The 16,250-nt window shown below is 38.9% G+C and overlaps 1 protein-coding gene across 1 annotated transcript in view; it reads right to left on the minus strand.

Moving 5' to 3' along the window:
- Positions 1 to 16,250, minus strand: part of DPYD (dihydropyrimidine dehydrogenase) — a 564,598-nt gene that overhangs the window by 518,671 nt on the left and 29,677 nt on the right. The window contains exon 3 of the mRNA XM_065409369.1: positions 797 to 879. Within this exon, the coding sequence (XP_065265441.1) occupies positions 797 to 879 (83 nt within the window). The remainder of the gene's footprint in view (positions 1 to 796; positions 880 to 16,250) is intronic.

A 16,250-nucleotide genomic window follows, 5' to 3' on the forward strand; every position in this document is an offset into this window, starting at 1 on the left:
GGCACATAACTTCCATTATCATTTACATCACCTCTGAAATTGGCCAAATTAGTTTTCAAAGAATAAAAGATACTTCAGAAACCATGGACCCAAATCTGCCACCTTTAGTCACATTGAGCAGTACCTTGCTTTGGGCCAAGTACAAATGGCTTTAATTGGACTACTCCTGGAGCAAGGCACTACCCAACCGTGAGTAAGGATGGCAGAATTAGATCCATTCATTGAGCAATTCTAATTTATTTTTAAAAGTTTTAAGCATAATGCTAGATACTGAATGTATAAAACAAAGGGAGCTACAGTATAAAGTATTGTGTTAAAAATATTATTCTCAATTTGCAAGATGGAAACCATTGATTTTTTTTATAAAATACAGTAATGTAATCCTGTTAAAGTCTAATAGAAAAAGGAAGTACATGGGCCACTATATATAGAAAGTTAAATACAAATTAGGAGCAAATACTGGCTCAGTCAAAGCACCACCAATTTCTTTAACACTTACACAATTTAGATGAACAATATTTTCATTCATTCACACAGTTCAGTATAAATATAAAACAAGGTACCCCTTAAGCATTTTAAGTAACAAATTAAACATTTACGTTTTTTACTGTGCAGCGAGGCTTAACATTTATGCAGCTTCAAAACCAAAGCCTCAAGGGACGCCTCTCCACTGACAAATTAATACCTTAGAGAATAGAGCTGAATGGTGGCAATGAACTCATTTGTTCCCCCAATAATAAAGAATGACTCTTTCTTTACCACATCTGTGACTGTTGCTATGGTGACCCAGACTTACCTCATTGCTTCTCGAAGTGCCCCACGTTCACTAAGAGTCGTATGCTTGATGTCATCAAAATTATTTTCCAGCGTCTCACAGTTCTGCAATAAATGGAAAAATCCACATTAGATTCTTAAGCAGCATTCTAGCATCATAAATTATATTCACTGTAGAGCAAACATAACTGATTTATATTGTTTATATATTCACGCAAATTATGCATTCTGTTTTAATTGCATAGAAGTCATTAAAAGCGACACTGTGAATTCAGTAACAAAGTAAGAACAAAAGCTTATGATATGGTTGTCATGGAAATCCTTTTATCAGTGTTCTATAGTGTGGTATATAGAATTTTCTTCTATATCAATTTTTTTGAAGGAATAACAGATGTGTTCTTTTGCAGTAAAAAATGCTACAAAACTACTGTTATATCTAACAGGCAAACTTACAAATGTGGCAAAGTAGAAATACAATATGCTGAATTTAGACATCATAATCTATACATTAAATTCTGTACAAATGAAACATTCCATATTACATGAAAAGACTAATCAACCTAAATACTATGAGTTTCAAAATGTTGTAGCAAACTTTAAGAGAATCTGTTTATAAAGATATCACAACAGCTGATTAAGTTTTTTTTTCCAAACTGAAGAAGCGAAGGCTCTAGTATTTCCAAATGAAAAGACTGTAGTATTTCCATTTCATTAAAATGAAATTAGCAATTTTGCGAGAATATTTTTTTTTTTAATTATACCAAAATAGGCTTCTCCTTATGTAATCTGTTAATTCTTAGCAAACATATAGCAAGCTCCACTATTCAGAGTGCTGCCCCTTTTTTCCTCTACAAATTCCTATTGAAACAACAGGCCTGATTCTCTATTGCTATGTACCTTCTGAAGTCATTTTTAACTTTGCAAAGTGAGTACCTTTTGGGAGGCATAATATTGAGTTTTAGAGAAATACAACACAAATATTATTACTATTATTCAATTACTATTTTCATTCCACACTTATAATTGCTAAAGTAACAATGTTTATCAGAATCAAAATTCAGCTTATACAAAACAATTCAGATTTTGAATTTAATTATTTACATTTTATTCTTATTTTACATGTAGTTTATCATTATTTATAATATATAGATGAATTTTACAGTGCACATCTTAAAAGATAAAAAAGGACAAATGGAACATATGAATGTAATATACCCTTCTCTTCTGTCAACACATTTTACATTTTCATAATTATATCCAATCTATGGCTATCACAATTATTATATATATCTTGCATGAAAGAAAAAATACTATTCAGGCTTCTGTATGTAACTTTATTAAAAGGTCTTATCAGCTTGTCCAGCTAATATCAAAATTAGTCTTTTACTTTGAACTAATGCTACAGAAATTAATACATACTATTAAACAGCTTACTGTACATGCAATAAAAAAATTCAAATCAGTAAAAATAATTCGAAATAAACTTACATGAGTAAGGAACTTTCTCCATGTCATCTCTTTTTTTAAATGCCATTTAAAAACCACTGCATGCTACCATACTACCAAGATGGTGATTGGATTAAGTTTTTTCCTCACATGCAGTACAATCAGTACTCCTTTGTATGGTAAAATCCTTCTCACCACACTCACTTGGTCAACGAGAGTACTCAAGTCAGTACTCTCAGTTTAAGTCAGTAAGGCAAGCAGAATTTAGCCTTACAAGAAAATATTTCTTTATTTAGATTTGTGTGAATTGTTCTTTGGGCTGTAAACTCATATACGTTCAGGTCAATTCTATAAAATACATCTGAGAAATTCAATTTGGCAATGCCAGTATTTCATAGAAATGTAAGGCTGAAGGAACCTCAAGAGGTCTTCTAGTCTATCCCCCAGGGCTGTGGCAAGATTAAGAATCCCAGACTATCCCTGTCAGATGTTCGTGCAACCTGTACTTAAAAACCTCCAATGATGGTGATTCCATATAAGCGCTCCTGATCCACCATAACCCCCAAACAAAACTGTGTGAATAACTGATTTATTTATTTTTTTTGGTTTGCTGGCAATTCTGAAACACACATACACACACACACACACAAATACACTTTTCAGAAAACCAAGTAGTAAAAGCAATTTATTTTGGGTCAAATAAAACATTTATTTTGACCTGAACCAAAATGTTTTGTTCTGATTTTGACATTTATATTTATTTTTAAAAAACCTAAAGAAAATTCCAACACAAAAAGCTATTTCAAATCAAAGAATCTAAATGCTATTTCAAAAATGACAAAACACGATCTTTTCATTTTTTAAATTTTTTTTAAACTTTTGTTTGTTTGTTTTTAATTAAACATTTTTGCTATATGTACACAAATTCATGACATTTTTCATGTGACCCAAATCTGCATTATTTGCCAACCAAAGTTTTGGGCAACACATTTTCTCCAGGTCTACTCAACACTAAATGCTTCTTCACAACCAAATGAAATCAGACCTTCTACTCCTCCAAAAAAACTGGGGTAAGAGACAGGATTTGGGGTATGCCAAACTCAACAGCCAAAGCTCTGTTGCTCAAAAGTGAAGGAGGAAGATAAGTTCAAGAGCATAGGGCCCTTCATTGAGAACACCTTACTTCCAGCCATAGTTGGACACCATCTAGGAACCATGAGCTGGAATGTCCCAGCTGTCCCCTACTGTGGGTATAAAATATGAGGAGAGAGACACAGGAAAATCATACAGGATTTTACAGAGCAAAATCAGCCCCCTTTCAATTGCACATGTAAACAAACTGGAATACATTACCAGCAGTGCTCCAGAGATTCCAGGTGGAAAGCACTGCTAAGTACCACCAGAGTCTGCTCTAGCCAACTTTTCCTCATGGTCTATGTAGAGCACATTACGTTTATTTAGTTGGAGAGTAACAAAGGTGGTAAATCCACATTCAAAGAAAAGTCTGCAATCTTCTAGCCTAGCAACGGGCTAAAGAATAATCCCCTTGACTACAAATATCTGGACATCCAAGAGTAGCCAAGGAATCAACAAGGCACCCAATTTACAAACCTAGACCAATAAATGCAATCTCCTTTTTTTGAGACAGAAGATCTTACTCCTGTCATTTCCATCAACTGCTTTCAACCAACATTACCTTTGTCTTTCCCAGTTTGAACTGCAGCCAACTAGCTCTCATCCAAGGCTCAATCTTGGCTAGGCACTGGAAGAGCCATCAACTTCACCATGCAGAGCAGATGAACTAGAGACACGTATGTGAACTAGGACAAGCATCCCATACAACTTAATTATCCTCCCCCCTGTGGTTTTTCATACATGTGAGTGGACACAGCAGTACACCTCAGGAGTGAGCCCTAGGGTCAGCAGAGCAATCATCCAATCCTCTGAGAGAAAACAGAATGGAGCCACTTCATCCACACCTATCAAGGTATTCAGGTGCACCTTTATGGTGTATACAAGAATCAGCATGGACACTTGATTTCTTTAACCATTTCTGAAAGGATATCACTGTCCCACAAGACAAGTACAGTCTTTTATTGTGATCATACATAAAGCCTTTCAGCACCCCTTGCAAACACATAAAAGCATAAGACCTTGTTGATCAGTCAAGCTCAGATATGACTTTCACCCCCAGCTCTCACAGCTATTTAAAAATACCTTTTCAGGGGAGAATGGCAATTGTGTATGGTTTGCAACTATCATTCCTAATTAGTGGGATTCAATAATCAAAGTAACTTTGTTCAAGGCCTTGAATTTTCTGGATATCCGTGGAGTACTCGGAAAAGGACACTCAACCCAAGGAATCTTATCCACTTGTATGTGGGGATCAGAAACAGAATCCTCGGTCTGCAATAGCTGGGGTGAAACTGCTGCAAGGCCACTACTGCAATATATGGGCAGAAGTAGCAGCAGCAGGCTGTTGCTCCCCCACAAAAATGGAAAACAAACACCTGCCCACTGGTCACTCGTTACCAATGATTCCAAAGATATAAGTAAATAAAAATTAAAGTCAGCTTTTGGCTGAGACCAAGTGTAAAAAATTTCAGCCAACAAAAAAGGGTTTTTCAAAAAGTTATGAACATATGAAAACAGGAAGTTCTAACACAAGTCTAATCATGCTCTTAACTACAGCACTGACAAATGCCACACGACAACCATGATCAGGATGAATTGTACATTCAGAAGCCTAAAAGGGGAAAAAAGGATAAAACTCACTGTACTGTATATATCAATAAACGCTAGATTAATATCATAAATATATTGCATAGGACAGTTGTATTTTTTTGGTCCACGACACTGCAAAGACTTAACTATAATGAGCAATTAAACTCCCAGGTGTTCAGGTTTCAGCAGCAATTATAGTAGAAAATGTAACCACAAGCAATGAAAAAAATTGTCTTTGGTGGCTTTCTGCCAAGTTTTTCCCCATGGGTCTAGATAAGGTCTAAAAGTTTCATGTGCGATGGAATAATTATATAGTATTTTATATCTTCGTTCTGTTAACATTCATATAGTGCTATATGATACCAAATCAAACAACACCCCAAAGAGGTTTATGATAGCAAAGCAAATACAAGGAGAAATGATTAAAGTCAAAACTAAATGAAACAAGGTCATTAAACGTTGTGCTATTGTTCATAAAACCAAAAGGAAATGAAAGCCTAAAGTCTATTTAAAAAAAATTCTAACATAAATCACTTCAAATAAAAGGTCAGGTTTCAGGTTCTGAAATGAACTGGAAGCGAGAGGGATTGGAAAGAAGTTCAGATACATAAATAAGTGGTTTATTTAATAGATATTAGACCTGAACTAAAGCGTACTACTGTATCAAAATGGAAAAAAATTCCCGGAGACTCAAGGCTCCATTTCCACAGGGAATAAATTGAACCTATTAAATTTCATCCTGTCTCTCTACAAAATAATAATAATTACCACATTTAAATAAACCCATTATCACATATGAAAAAATACAAACATTCACCATTTTATACTAGTTCTTTATGACTATACAGGTTACTACAGAAAGACTAAATATAAGAACATTGAATACAAAGAGAATATTACAATAATACCACTGAAAAAAATGTAACAGTCCTTCTCACCCTCCCCCAGTCCCCACCCAAGAGCTGCCAGTGACTGCAGGAGGTGGGTAATTGTCCTGGTCTCAACCCAGAAAATCCCCATCCTTCAGATTCACTGTACATTGGCATCATCTGATGGCTTCCCTAGCCCACTAATAGAGCTTGAATCTCTGCCACAGGGAACACAGGAAGGAAGGCACGTTATGGGAGCAAAGCAGAGAAAATTGATGGGGCACCTGTACAGTGAGGGATGAAGCGGAAGGATGGATCTGGGGAAAGAAGGGAGATGAATTAAAAAACCCAAACACTAACATGACCTGCACCTAACATAACCAGGAACATTTTGCTATCATTTGTCTATTGCAATTTGTCTGCCTTATCTATATAGATTGTAAGATCTTTTGGGCAGTGACTGTGTCTCCCTGAACTATGTTTGCACCACACCTAGCACATTTTTAACTAACAAATAACAATAGCAACTTGAGATCTGGACACAAACTTCACAATGTGGGACTCTGCCTCTAACAGGCTGAGCAAGGCCAAGGACTCCAAAACACCTTCTAACATGGAGGAAATTCAGAATTTCCCAAATCAGGCCCTTGACTGTTAATAAGGGTTGAACTAATGAGAAGGCTTACACCAGGTGTAAGAATTACCTGTGTGTTAGGGTTGTGAGAGAAGTGAAGTCTTACTTTCAAAAACATCCTTCTAACTCTTCAACAGCCTCATGCTTTTGTAAAGTGGTCTGTACTTCCTGGCTGTGCCTTGCCTTTTCTTCGGTTACTGTTACAAAAGTGATTCTTTATTCAAGCTCCTAGCTCAAAGCCAGATCCTGAAGTACCTTCTGGCTCTGAAACTCACAGAGTATCTAAAACACACTCATGCTGCCTAGTGTCATCACACAGAGTCTCCCTAAGTCACAGCAGGCACTGTTACTACACTACATCATGGAGGGCTTAGGAGTCTGAGTTTTGACAAGATCATTATCCCATAACCCAAGCTAAACCATCCTGTGAGCTACTACTGATCAAGGAACTGATCCCACTCCCACTGAAATCAATTGCAAATCTCTCATTGACTCAGATGAGGGCAGGATCATGCTCTAAGCCATTTTCTGGTAGTTTAACTGTATCTTGAAATACTTTACATAAGAATTTCAAAGATATCAGTATTACAGATAAGGTCTTACACACATTTCTAGGTAGTTGGGGGAAAAAATCTTTTGATCTGACAATAGCTGTAAGACCTATTCTAAAGCTGCCTGTATCACTGAAGTTGAGTAGATATCTTATCCTACTTGACATGCTGCAAATCAAAAGGTTTTTTTTTTTAAATACCCTCTACCTTTTTGTGGAGAGTGTCTTTAGGTGGAAATACTGTTGTCCTGTGGGACTACTGAATTCTTGAAGTTAAGAGGTACAACATTATTTTAAGAAATATTAACCACTTTGCTGAGGAAGATCAAGCTTCCTCCAAATATTTATGGAGATAAATTCTACAATGTTTACTGAGGAAAACCTCCCATAATATCAATATGAATGTTGCTTTAGTAAAGACTGCAAGAAATGTACAATGATTCCTGTCTCTAAAAAATTAGCAGCTCTAACCTCTGGGGCTTGAATTTTCTGTTGCTGCTGAATCTAGAGCATGATGCTTTAAAGGGTGAACTTTCATGCCCCAACTCCTACCTTAAAAAAAGAAGTACATAAACATGGTTTCAGTTACAAATATAATATTCTTCAGATATTTGACATATGAGGATATCTAATTTTTTTCATTAATGGCCAGATCTCAAGACCACTGAAGTGAATGGGAATCTTTCCATTCACTTCGACTGGCATTACATCTGACAAATGACATCGGTGTAAAGCCTCAAACAAGACCTATACATAAACTATTGCTTATTTTAAAATCCAAAAGCCTGCTTCAGTAGCAAATGGTGAATAATTTTCAATATTCTGAGTTTAGAAGTACTGAGTATATGGGGTCATTTGTTTTCAAAAGTTGCCTTGCTTCCTAGGGAAGCGATATGAGATTTGTTCCAAGTGTAGGTATTGCTTTAGCAGTGAAATCCTCATTGCATAAGTGGGGTTAATTGCTGTGCTCTGGAGGTTTATTTCTTTGCAATGATAATAAAAATGTTCCAAGTGTTCATGCTGTTTTATTAATTTTTTTCTTTGCCCACTTTACTCCAACAGGCACATCTCAAAGAACATTTCTGTGGGGGGGGGAAATCTATCATTAAACAACAAGTTTGGATCCAATAGTGACTGTTTTCATTTTTGCCTTTTTTTATCTTCCGCCAATTCACAGGATGATAATCAAACATTTCCTTTTCTTAAATCAGAAGAAACCTCAGCAGCAAAGTCTAACTGTGCCTGTCTGTTCCACAACAGAGGAAGAGCATAAACAATTTTGCCACTTGAGAACCCCCTTTAAAGCAAAGAACTCTGGATGCTAAGTTACAAATCAGCACTTGCATCTCTCTTCTGCTCTGTTTGTTATCATAGGGAACACCGAGTTTTCTATTCCTGTGTCATATCAGACAGAACCAATAACAGAAAAGGGACCAAGAGACTGAACTGCAATTTAGATTTCAACCACTGGATCTCAACATCCTACCCTTACTTTCAAAGATTAGGAGCCTTAGTTTGAGGTTCACCTGCTTATGTCAGTTTTGAATAGGACACGGTTTCAGGATCCCAGAAACACTGATTTAGACTTCTACATAAAAACTATTAAGCACTTTCAGAAACTTTCTGGCCAAAATTTTTAGAAGGAAATCACTTAAGGCCAGATTTTCAAAATGACTCAGATCCCATGTAGGCAACAAAATAAGTGACCAGATTTTCAGACAAACTGAGTAGGTTAGGCACTGAGTAGGTTCAGTACCCATTGATGTTCCAATGACGGCCGCTGGGTGCTGATCACTTTTAAAAACCTGGCCCTTATTTAAGTGGCTAAATGGAACCTGAGCTCTTTGGGAAATCAGCCCTACTTGTGGGTGTTGAGCACTTGGAAATTTGGCCTTGAACTTGTTTCAAAATCTGTCTTTACATTGCCAAACCCCTTGTTTCAAGAAGTTACTGACTGAGTCACCTAATTACGATTAGTATAATACCCACACTTGATAGGCTTAGCAAGGCACTCTGAATTTTAGTCACTTTAGAAGTGTTTTCATTTTTTGCCTTGTAATATATTTGGCTCTCAAACCTCAAAATCGCAGTACAAACATTAACTAATTAATCCTCACATCACCCTTGAAGTAGATAAGTATCATCCCAATTATATAGTGAGGGAAACTAAAGCAGAGAGAGAGAGACTACATGACTTGCCCAAGGCTACCCAGCATGACAGTGGCAGAGCCAAGGTTAGAACTCAGGAGGAGTTTTCCAATTCCCAGTCCTATGCTTATCTCAGAATGATCACTGCCACAAGAAGCTGACAGCTGAAATTGCACACCGTTAAAGCAGAATAGATATGATTACAATTCCACTGAGGAAACTGGTGCCAAAATTCCTCTCTCCTGGAGGGCCGATCTGCCCAGAGATGCCAGAGAATACTCAGTATTTAGGATTACTACTTCTAAAATGTTAGTATTGGTAGAAAGCAACAGAGAGTCCTGTGGCACCTTTAAGACTAACAGATGTATTGGAGCATAAGCTTTCGTGAGTGAATGCCCACTTCGTCGGATGCATGTCCGACGAAGTGAGCATTCACCCACGAAAGCTTATGCTCCAATACATCTGTTAGTCTTAAAGGTGCCACAGGACTCTCTGTAGCTTTTTACAGATCCAGACTAACACGGCTACCCCTCTGATACTTGACAGTATTGGTAGAGCAACTTTACATTTTCTGAGCCACATGCCCACTTCTCTAGCAATGTGTGTGGAAAGACAGGAGTGGCATGAAAAGATCTGCTGCACAAAATGAGAGAACCTTGCTCAACAACATGGTTCTGAGTCCGCATGCCAGGCCTGACATTACAAAGTGAATCAGGCGTGTCAATAAAGTGATAAACAGCATTGGAAAACCAACATGCGTCCCCTCCACCCCCATCACACCCTTGGTGCTATTCTGCAGTTTCCTCCAGAATTTTCACAATCTTGAGTCTGTTACCCATGCTGTCAATGGTTGTGTAATGGCATGCTGAGCTCCATCCATATTGGTATTTAGGCCACCCATCATAAGTAACTTGCTAACATTGTTTTCTGCATAAGTTACTGAAGTTTACTGGTTGGGGGGGGGGATCCCATTTGACCCCTCCCACTTGATCACAGGCCACATCCCCTTTTCCTCTATGTAAGGAAACATCACAGATAATATGGCACATGGGGCACCTTCTTGTAATTCAATGTGGTGTCTCACCATACTTCTTAGCTACCTTTATCCAGGGCAGTGATTTTTTAGAGCTCTTTCCAACAAAAGCTGCTATTTTCATTTCCCCTCTACCACTTGCAGATCATAGGAATATATGGATTTCTGTGTTTAGGTTCTAGTCTTGTCTAAATGCAAATTATTGATATTAGTCAGAGAATGGTGTTTCTCATTATACAAAATAGACATGATCCAAAGCCCACGGAAGTCAAGGGGACTTTTTCTATTAACTTCAATGGAATTTGGATCAGGCCCTATTAGAGTTTCTTTTCAGACACACTCTAGTATAACAAGCAAGAACATAAAGACATGTGGTATGTTTGCTCTTAATTTTCTAAAGTGACACGCAGCTGAGTATTCAGTAGTGCACACTGAATGCATATGCACCTAGATTTTTGGATGCTGAATTTGAGACAGCTTATGCCTGATTTTCAAGACCTGCAGCTTCCACTGTAGATTTATTAACATCTTTGCAAATCAGGCAAAAGATGTCTCAACTTGGGCTCCAAAAAAAAAAAAAAAAAAGGGCGAAAAAAACCAACCCATGTGCACATGAAAATTTGGGACATACTGTATTATCAGCTGCCTTAAAAACATTTATTACACTCAGACAGTGGGCTTCTAAGGATGGTTTTATAATGAATATGGAGTGTATATTTCCCTATTGATCTGCTTACTGATATATAAAATGTTAGCACTGATAATCACTTGTTATTCTGGAAAATCTCTGAATTATTTAATCAGTAGAAAACTTTAGAAATAACTGCCTTGTGTTTTATAAACCCGAAGCAAATTTATAAAAGGAATTTAAACTGTAATATATTGCTACAAGGATAATTATTAAGGGAAAACACAGCTGACATTTTCTGATTTATGCACACAATCAGAGATGGAGTCCAAGGACTGTGACATAATTATCTTCATGCTAACAATTTTTGTAAATCTCTTGACAGAATTTTAGCTAATTTTAAAATGCCTTCTGAAGATTAGCACTTAAAATTGTTGGGGAAAATAGCACAATTTATTAGCAAGGGTATAATTGTAAACCTTCCAAATACTCATTGTGAATATCATTTAGACAGTAACTCCTGCTTTAGCAGCTGGTATATAAGACTCCAGTTTATGGAATCTTGAAACAACAGAGAGTGGAATCTAATTAAACAGGATTACATGCCAAACAAAAATTATTAAAAACAGACTAATAGACAATTGTTATGAATTTAGACATCTATGCCAACTTCTTTCAATATGAACTTATGTAACTGTTAAAGCAAAAGCTTTGTTCCTATAAAACCTAGACACTCTGAGCTTACTTTTTCTTTTTTTTCTTTTTTTGACTTGGAACAGATTGCCTTTCTACACTGAAACACCACAAAAAGCTAAATGGTGCCATTGATCTCCTTTCACAGATTAAGCACCCATCTGCTATTGGATAAAATGATTAAAACATACATTTTTCATTTATTGTAGTGTTGCTGCTATGATTCATTACAATTATACAGTTGTTATATTCCTATATAGGAAAACCCCTAGAAACTTTGCTATAGTAACATAAATTAGATCACATAGATGCCATTTGCTAAAGGGTAACCTAGCATCCATTTGATTCATCCATGGAATATGCTCTTTTTTTAAAAAAATGTGTTTGATACATATTGTAAAACTGTACGTTCTGCATAATAAAGACCTACTAAATTCCTCCCTATTTGCTATGACTCCTTCTGGTATGTTCTCAAGGGGTTCTTATTCCAAAGCAGGGAGTAGAGGCAGCTTAAAACGATACATGACCAGCTGTTCACTAAGAAAAGAAATCTAATTTTTATTTTTTTAAATGTACATATTCCTATTATCTTGAGAAAGACTATCTTGAGCCCTAGGGTGTTTACATAACATTTGACACTACATCATTCATAATTTATGAACATTTGTTATAAAGCAATCTTTACATTACTTTATACATTCACTCTGGCCAATAGGGTTCTTTAAATGATTTTGAACATTCGACAAGAGCCATCTATATAAAACTATGTTTATCAATACCTCAACAATAGCAGATACTCTTCCAATAGTAAAGGGGCCTTAAGTTTTGTAATCAATATAAGCAATACAAGAAAATGTGTTAACTAGGATCCTGGGTGGTAATCAATGCCTCATTAGCCTAACAGCATTAGTTTGTTCACTCAGTATTCCAGAAAAATATTCTCTTTGATGTACTGTGGCATTGTACATATATGAAAATGTGCCATATAACTCACCCTTAATGTCTTCCACATAAATATGTGGTTCCCAAAAGCGAGAGTATTTGTGTAAGAGTGGTATTGATATGAGAATGCTTTACTGAGAAAGCTGTTTTGAAACGCTACAGAAATTTTAGAAATGTTTTTAATAATATGTTAACTGTCATCAGTGCTACCAATGTAACTGGAAATTTCTAACTGGTGGAAAAGCACTTCAGATTTTACTTTCTCAATTAAAAAAAAAAGAATTCCTTAAACCTAAAAGGCAAGTAATTAAATCACAAGGTAAATCAATTACAAATTTAAAAAAAATAAAGCACCACACTATAATTTACAGTGTAACTAAAGCTGCGAAAACCCTTCCAATTTCAGTTGAGACAGCATTCTGCTAACTTTTCGGTGAGTGTAGTCCATGTGCAAATTTCAAATGGTAAATTCATAAAACTGTTCACATTCACACAAATGCAGAGTATTGTGCTTCCATTCAAACTGTTGCCAGGGCAAATGCAGACACCATGTGCTTCAGCTGGGGAACAACATATCTGATAATATTGATACAGTGAAGAGGAGAAAGACATGTCTGAAAGAAGCATTGGAACAAAGCTCACAGCATAACAAACACAGAGTAGTAAACCAAAGAACCCAAGAGGGAAGAACAAAAACCTGTAGAAAATGTGGCAAGACAGCAAAGCCATTGCTGAAAACAATATCCAGCAAAAGAAGCAGACAAGACAAGAGATGCCACTAAATAGAATGCCTACTGGCCTGCAGCCTCTGAGGTGGAGAAGCTTTGTCTGAGCAAACGGGGGAAAGAAAACCTGTTAGCCCCCCTCAAGGATTGAATCCCCCTGATTTTCCTCCTTTCCTCGTGGCATTCAACTTCTTTCTGGGCTTGGGGAGGGGAGTCCTTGGACAGTTCACCAGATAGAAGGATGCAGCATTAGTACAATATCTCCTGTGCTAGTGAAGGGAAGTTTTAATCCCTTTCCCCTGTCCAAAGTGCCAATTTACAACTGGGAACAAAAGCTCAACCCTCCTTCTTTGGGGATTAAAATACAACCAGATTTTTAGGCCTTGCTGTGAGCATTTTACGAGTCATTGACTTTTGCTAATCAATGCTTTTATTCTACAATTTTATCCTCACTGTAAGATTGGCCTGGGCATGGAGAGGGTTTTCACCTCCTTCTCAGCAGCCAGAGACCCAGTGGGTAGATTAGGTTGTAAAATGCATAATGTTGCAATTTGGCAGGTGCCCAGTTGAATTAATTATTCAGCAACGGTCCAGTTCTCAGATGAACCAGAATCGGAAGTGAATTAGGAGGCGGCATCTCCTAAACAAGGTGGTGAACGAGGTTGGGGCTCCCAAATGTCTGCTGCAGCAGGATGGCCAAACCCTTTTCCCCATACTCCCCAAACTCTCAAATGAGGGGAGGACAGTGGGTCCCAGCAACAGTGCTAGAACCAGTTTAAGGGTTTATAATGGGTAGGGCTGAGAACAGCCCTCTCCCAGATGGTACAAATTACTGGTGGAAGACTTACCCCCACCAGATGAGTTTTTGCCAGATAGTTTACCAGATCTATTAAGTTAATGTTGTTGCCTAGTTAAACCATTTTCCTGGTGTCTTGTCTTTCTTCCTGTGGTGTCTGGGACAGTAACATGCAGGTCACCAAGCACAGTGGAAGCAATGCAGCTGGGGAGCACTTCTGATGATGCCATACCCTTAGGGGATATTATCCTCAACAGAACCGACAGTTACAAGCTTCAACCGAGAGCAAGAGCAAGATCTCCCTTCAAGAAGTCCCTTGATTTATTAAATCCTCCATACAAAACATCCAAGCACCCATTAGGTACTGAAAGCCTCAGAACTCTAGGAGTTTAACTCCACTCATTTGAGTGCAAACTCCTAACCACTGCATGTGAATGAAGGATCCCACCGTTGTTGATGTGCAGCCAAAGCCCCTTTACCCCAATGGAACAATTAAGGGAGAACTCTGCAACAACCACTCCCCTCCCTGGAATATATGATGCAGTAATTGGTAAAGAAGGCAGGGTGCCCCTCCTGTGGGAACAGGGCACTACACACTATGAATCCACCTCGCATGTCCTCTCGTCTTTCTATCTACTCTTTTATCTAACCATTTCCCGCCTTTTTTCGGCTACCGTGAACCGAGCAGCACAGCTTCCGCCATAAACTCTGCTCTCCCGCTCTTGCATTGCTAGCTAATTTTCCATGTTGTCTGTCCTGGGCTCGCGTGCAAGCTACAGAAGGCAACAATTCCCCACCGTTTTTCGGCTATCGTGAACTGAGCCACACAGCTTCCGCCACTTTTCCATGTTGTCGGTCCTGGGCTCCCGTGGAAGCTACAGAAGGCAACAATTCCCTGCTGTTTTTCGGCCATCGTGAACTGAGCCGCACAGCTTCTGCCACAAACTCTGCTCACGCTTTCGCCGCAAACTTTGCTCTTCCGCTCTTGCAGCTCTAGCAAGCTTCCCGACCCCGAATGTTGGAGCGGTGCATTGTGGGAAGCTATCCCACAGTTCCCGCAGTCCCCGCCGCCCATTGGAATTGTGGGTTAAGCTCCCAATGCATGATGGGGCAAAAACATTCTCGTGGGTGTTTCTGGGTGTGTGCCGTCACTCGCGCCTCCCTCCGTGAAAGCTACGGTAGACGCCATACTGCCAGCAGACGGTGCAGTACGGTGCACCGCCTGTCTCCTGGTACTATGAATCCACCTCGCATGTCCTCTCGTCTTTCTATCTACTCTTTTATCTAACCATTTCCCGCCTTTTTTCGGCTACCGTGAACCGAGTAGCACAGCTTCCGCCATAAACTCTGCTCTCCCGCTCTTGCATTGCTAGCTAATTTTCCATGTTGTCTGTCCTGGGCTCGCGTGCAAGCTACAGAAGGCAACAATTCCCCGCCGTTTTTCGGCTATTGTGAACTGAGCCACACAGCTTCCGCCGCTTTTCCATGTTGTCGGTCCTGGGCTCCCATGGAAGCTACAGAAGGCAACAATTCCCCGCTGTTTTTCGGCCATCGTGAACTGAGCCGCACAGCTTCTGCCACAAACTCTGCTCATGCTTTCGCCGCAAACTTTGCTCTCTCACTCTTGCAGCTCTAGCAAGCTTCCCGACCCCGTGAAAGCTACAGAAGACAACCATTTACCACCTTTTATCGGCCATCTTGAACCAAACAGCTCTCGTACGTTTCGAGCCCTTTTTCCAGGATTACCTGTGCAGGCGCCATAGCGCGGCAATCATGGAGCCCGCTCAGATCTCCGCTGCAGTTTTGACCACTGTAAATATCTCGCGCATTATCCAGCAGTATGTGCAGTACCTGCAAAACCGGGCGAAGAAGTGATGACAATGCGATTACTATACTGATGAGGACATGGACACAGATGTTCCTAGAAGCACGGCATGTGGCGATTGGGAGATCATGGTGGCATTGGGCCAGGTTCATGCCATGGAACGCTGATTCTGGGCCCGGGAAACAAGCACAGATTGGTGAGACCGCATAGTATTGCAGGTCTGGGATGATTCCCAGTGGCTGCAAAACTTTCATATGCATAGGGCCACTTTCATGGAACTTTGTGACTTGCTGTCCCCTGCCCTGAAGCGCAAAGACACCAAAATGAGAGCAGCCCTCACAGTTGAGAAGCGAGTGGCCATAGCACTCTGGAAGCTTGCAACATCAGTCGGGAATCAGCTTGGAGTGGGCAAATCTACTGTAGGGGCTGCTGTGCTGCAAGTAGCCAATGCAATCATTGACCA

This window comes from Emys orbicularis, chromosome 8, assembly GCF_028017835.1.
Source record: "Emys orbicularis isolate rEmyOrb1 chromosome 8, rEmyOrb1.hap1, whole genome shotgun sequence".
NCBI classification, from domain to species: Eukaryota; Metazoa; Chordata; order Testudines; family Emydidae; genus Emys; species Emys orbicularis.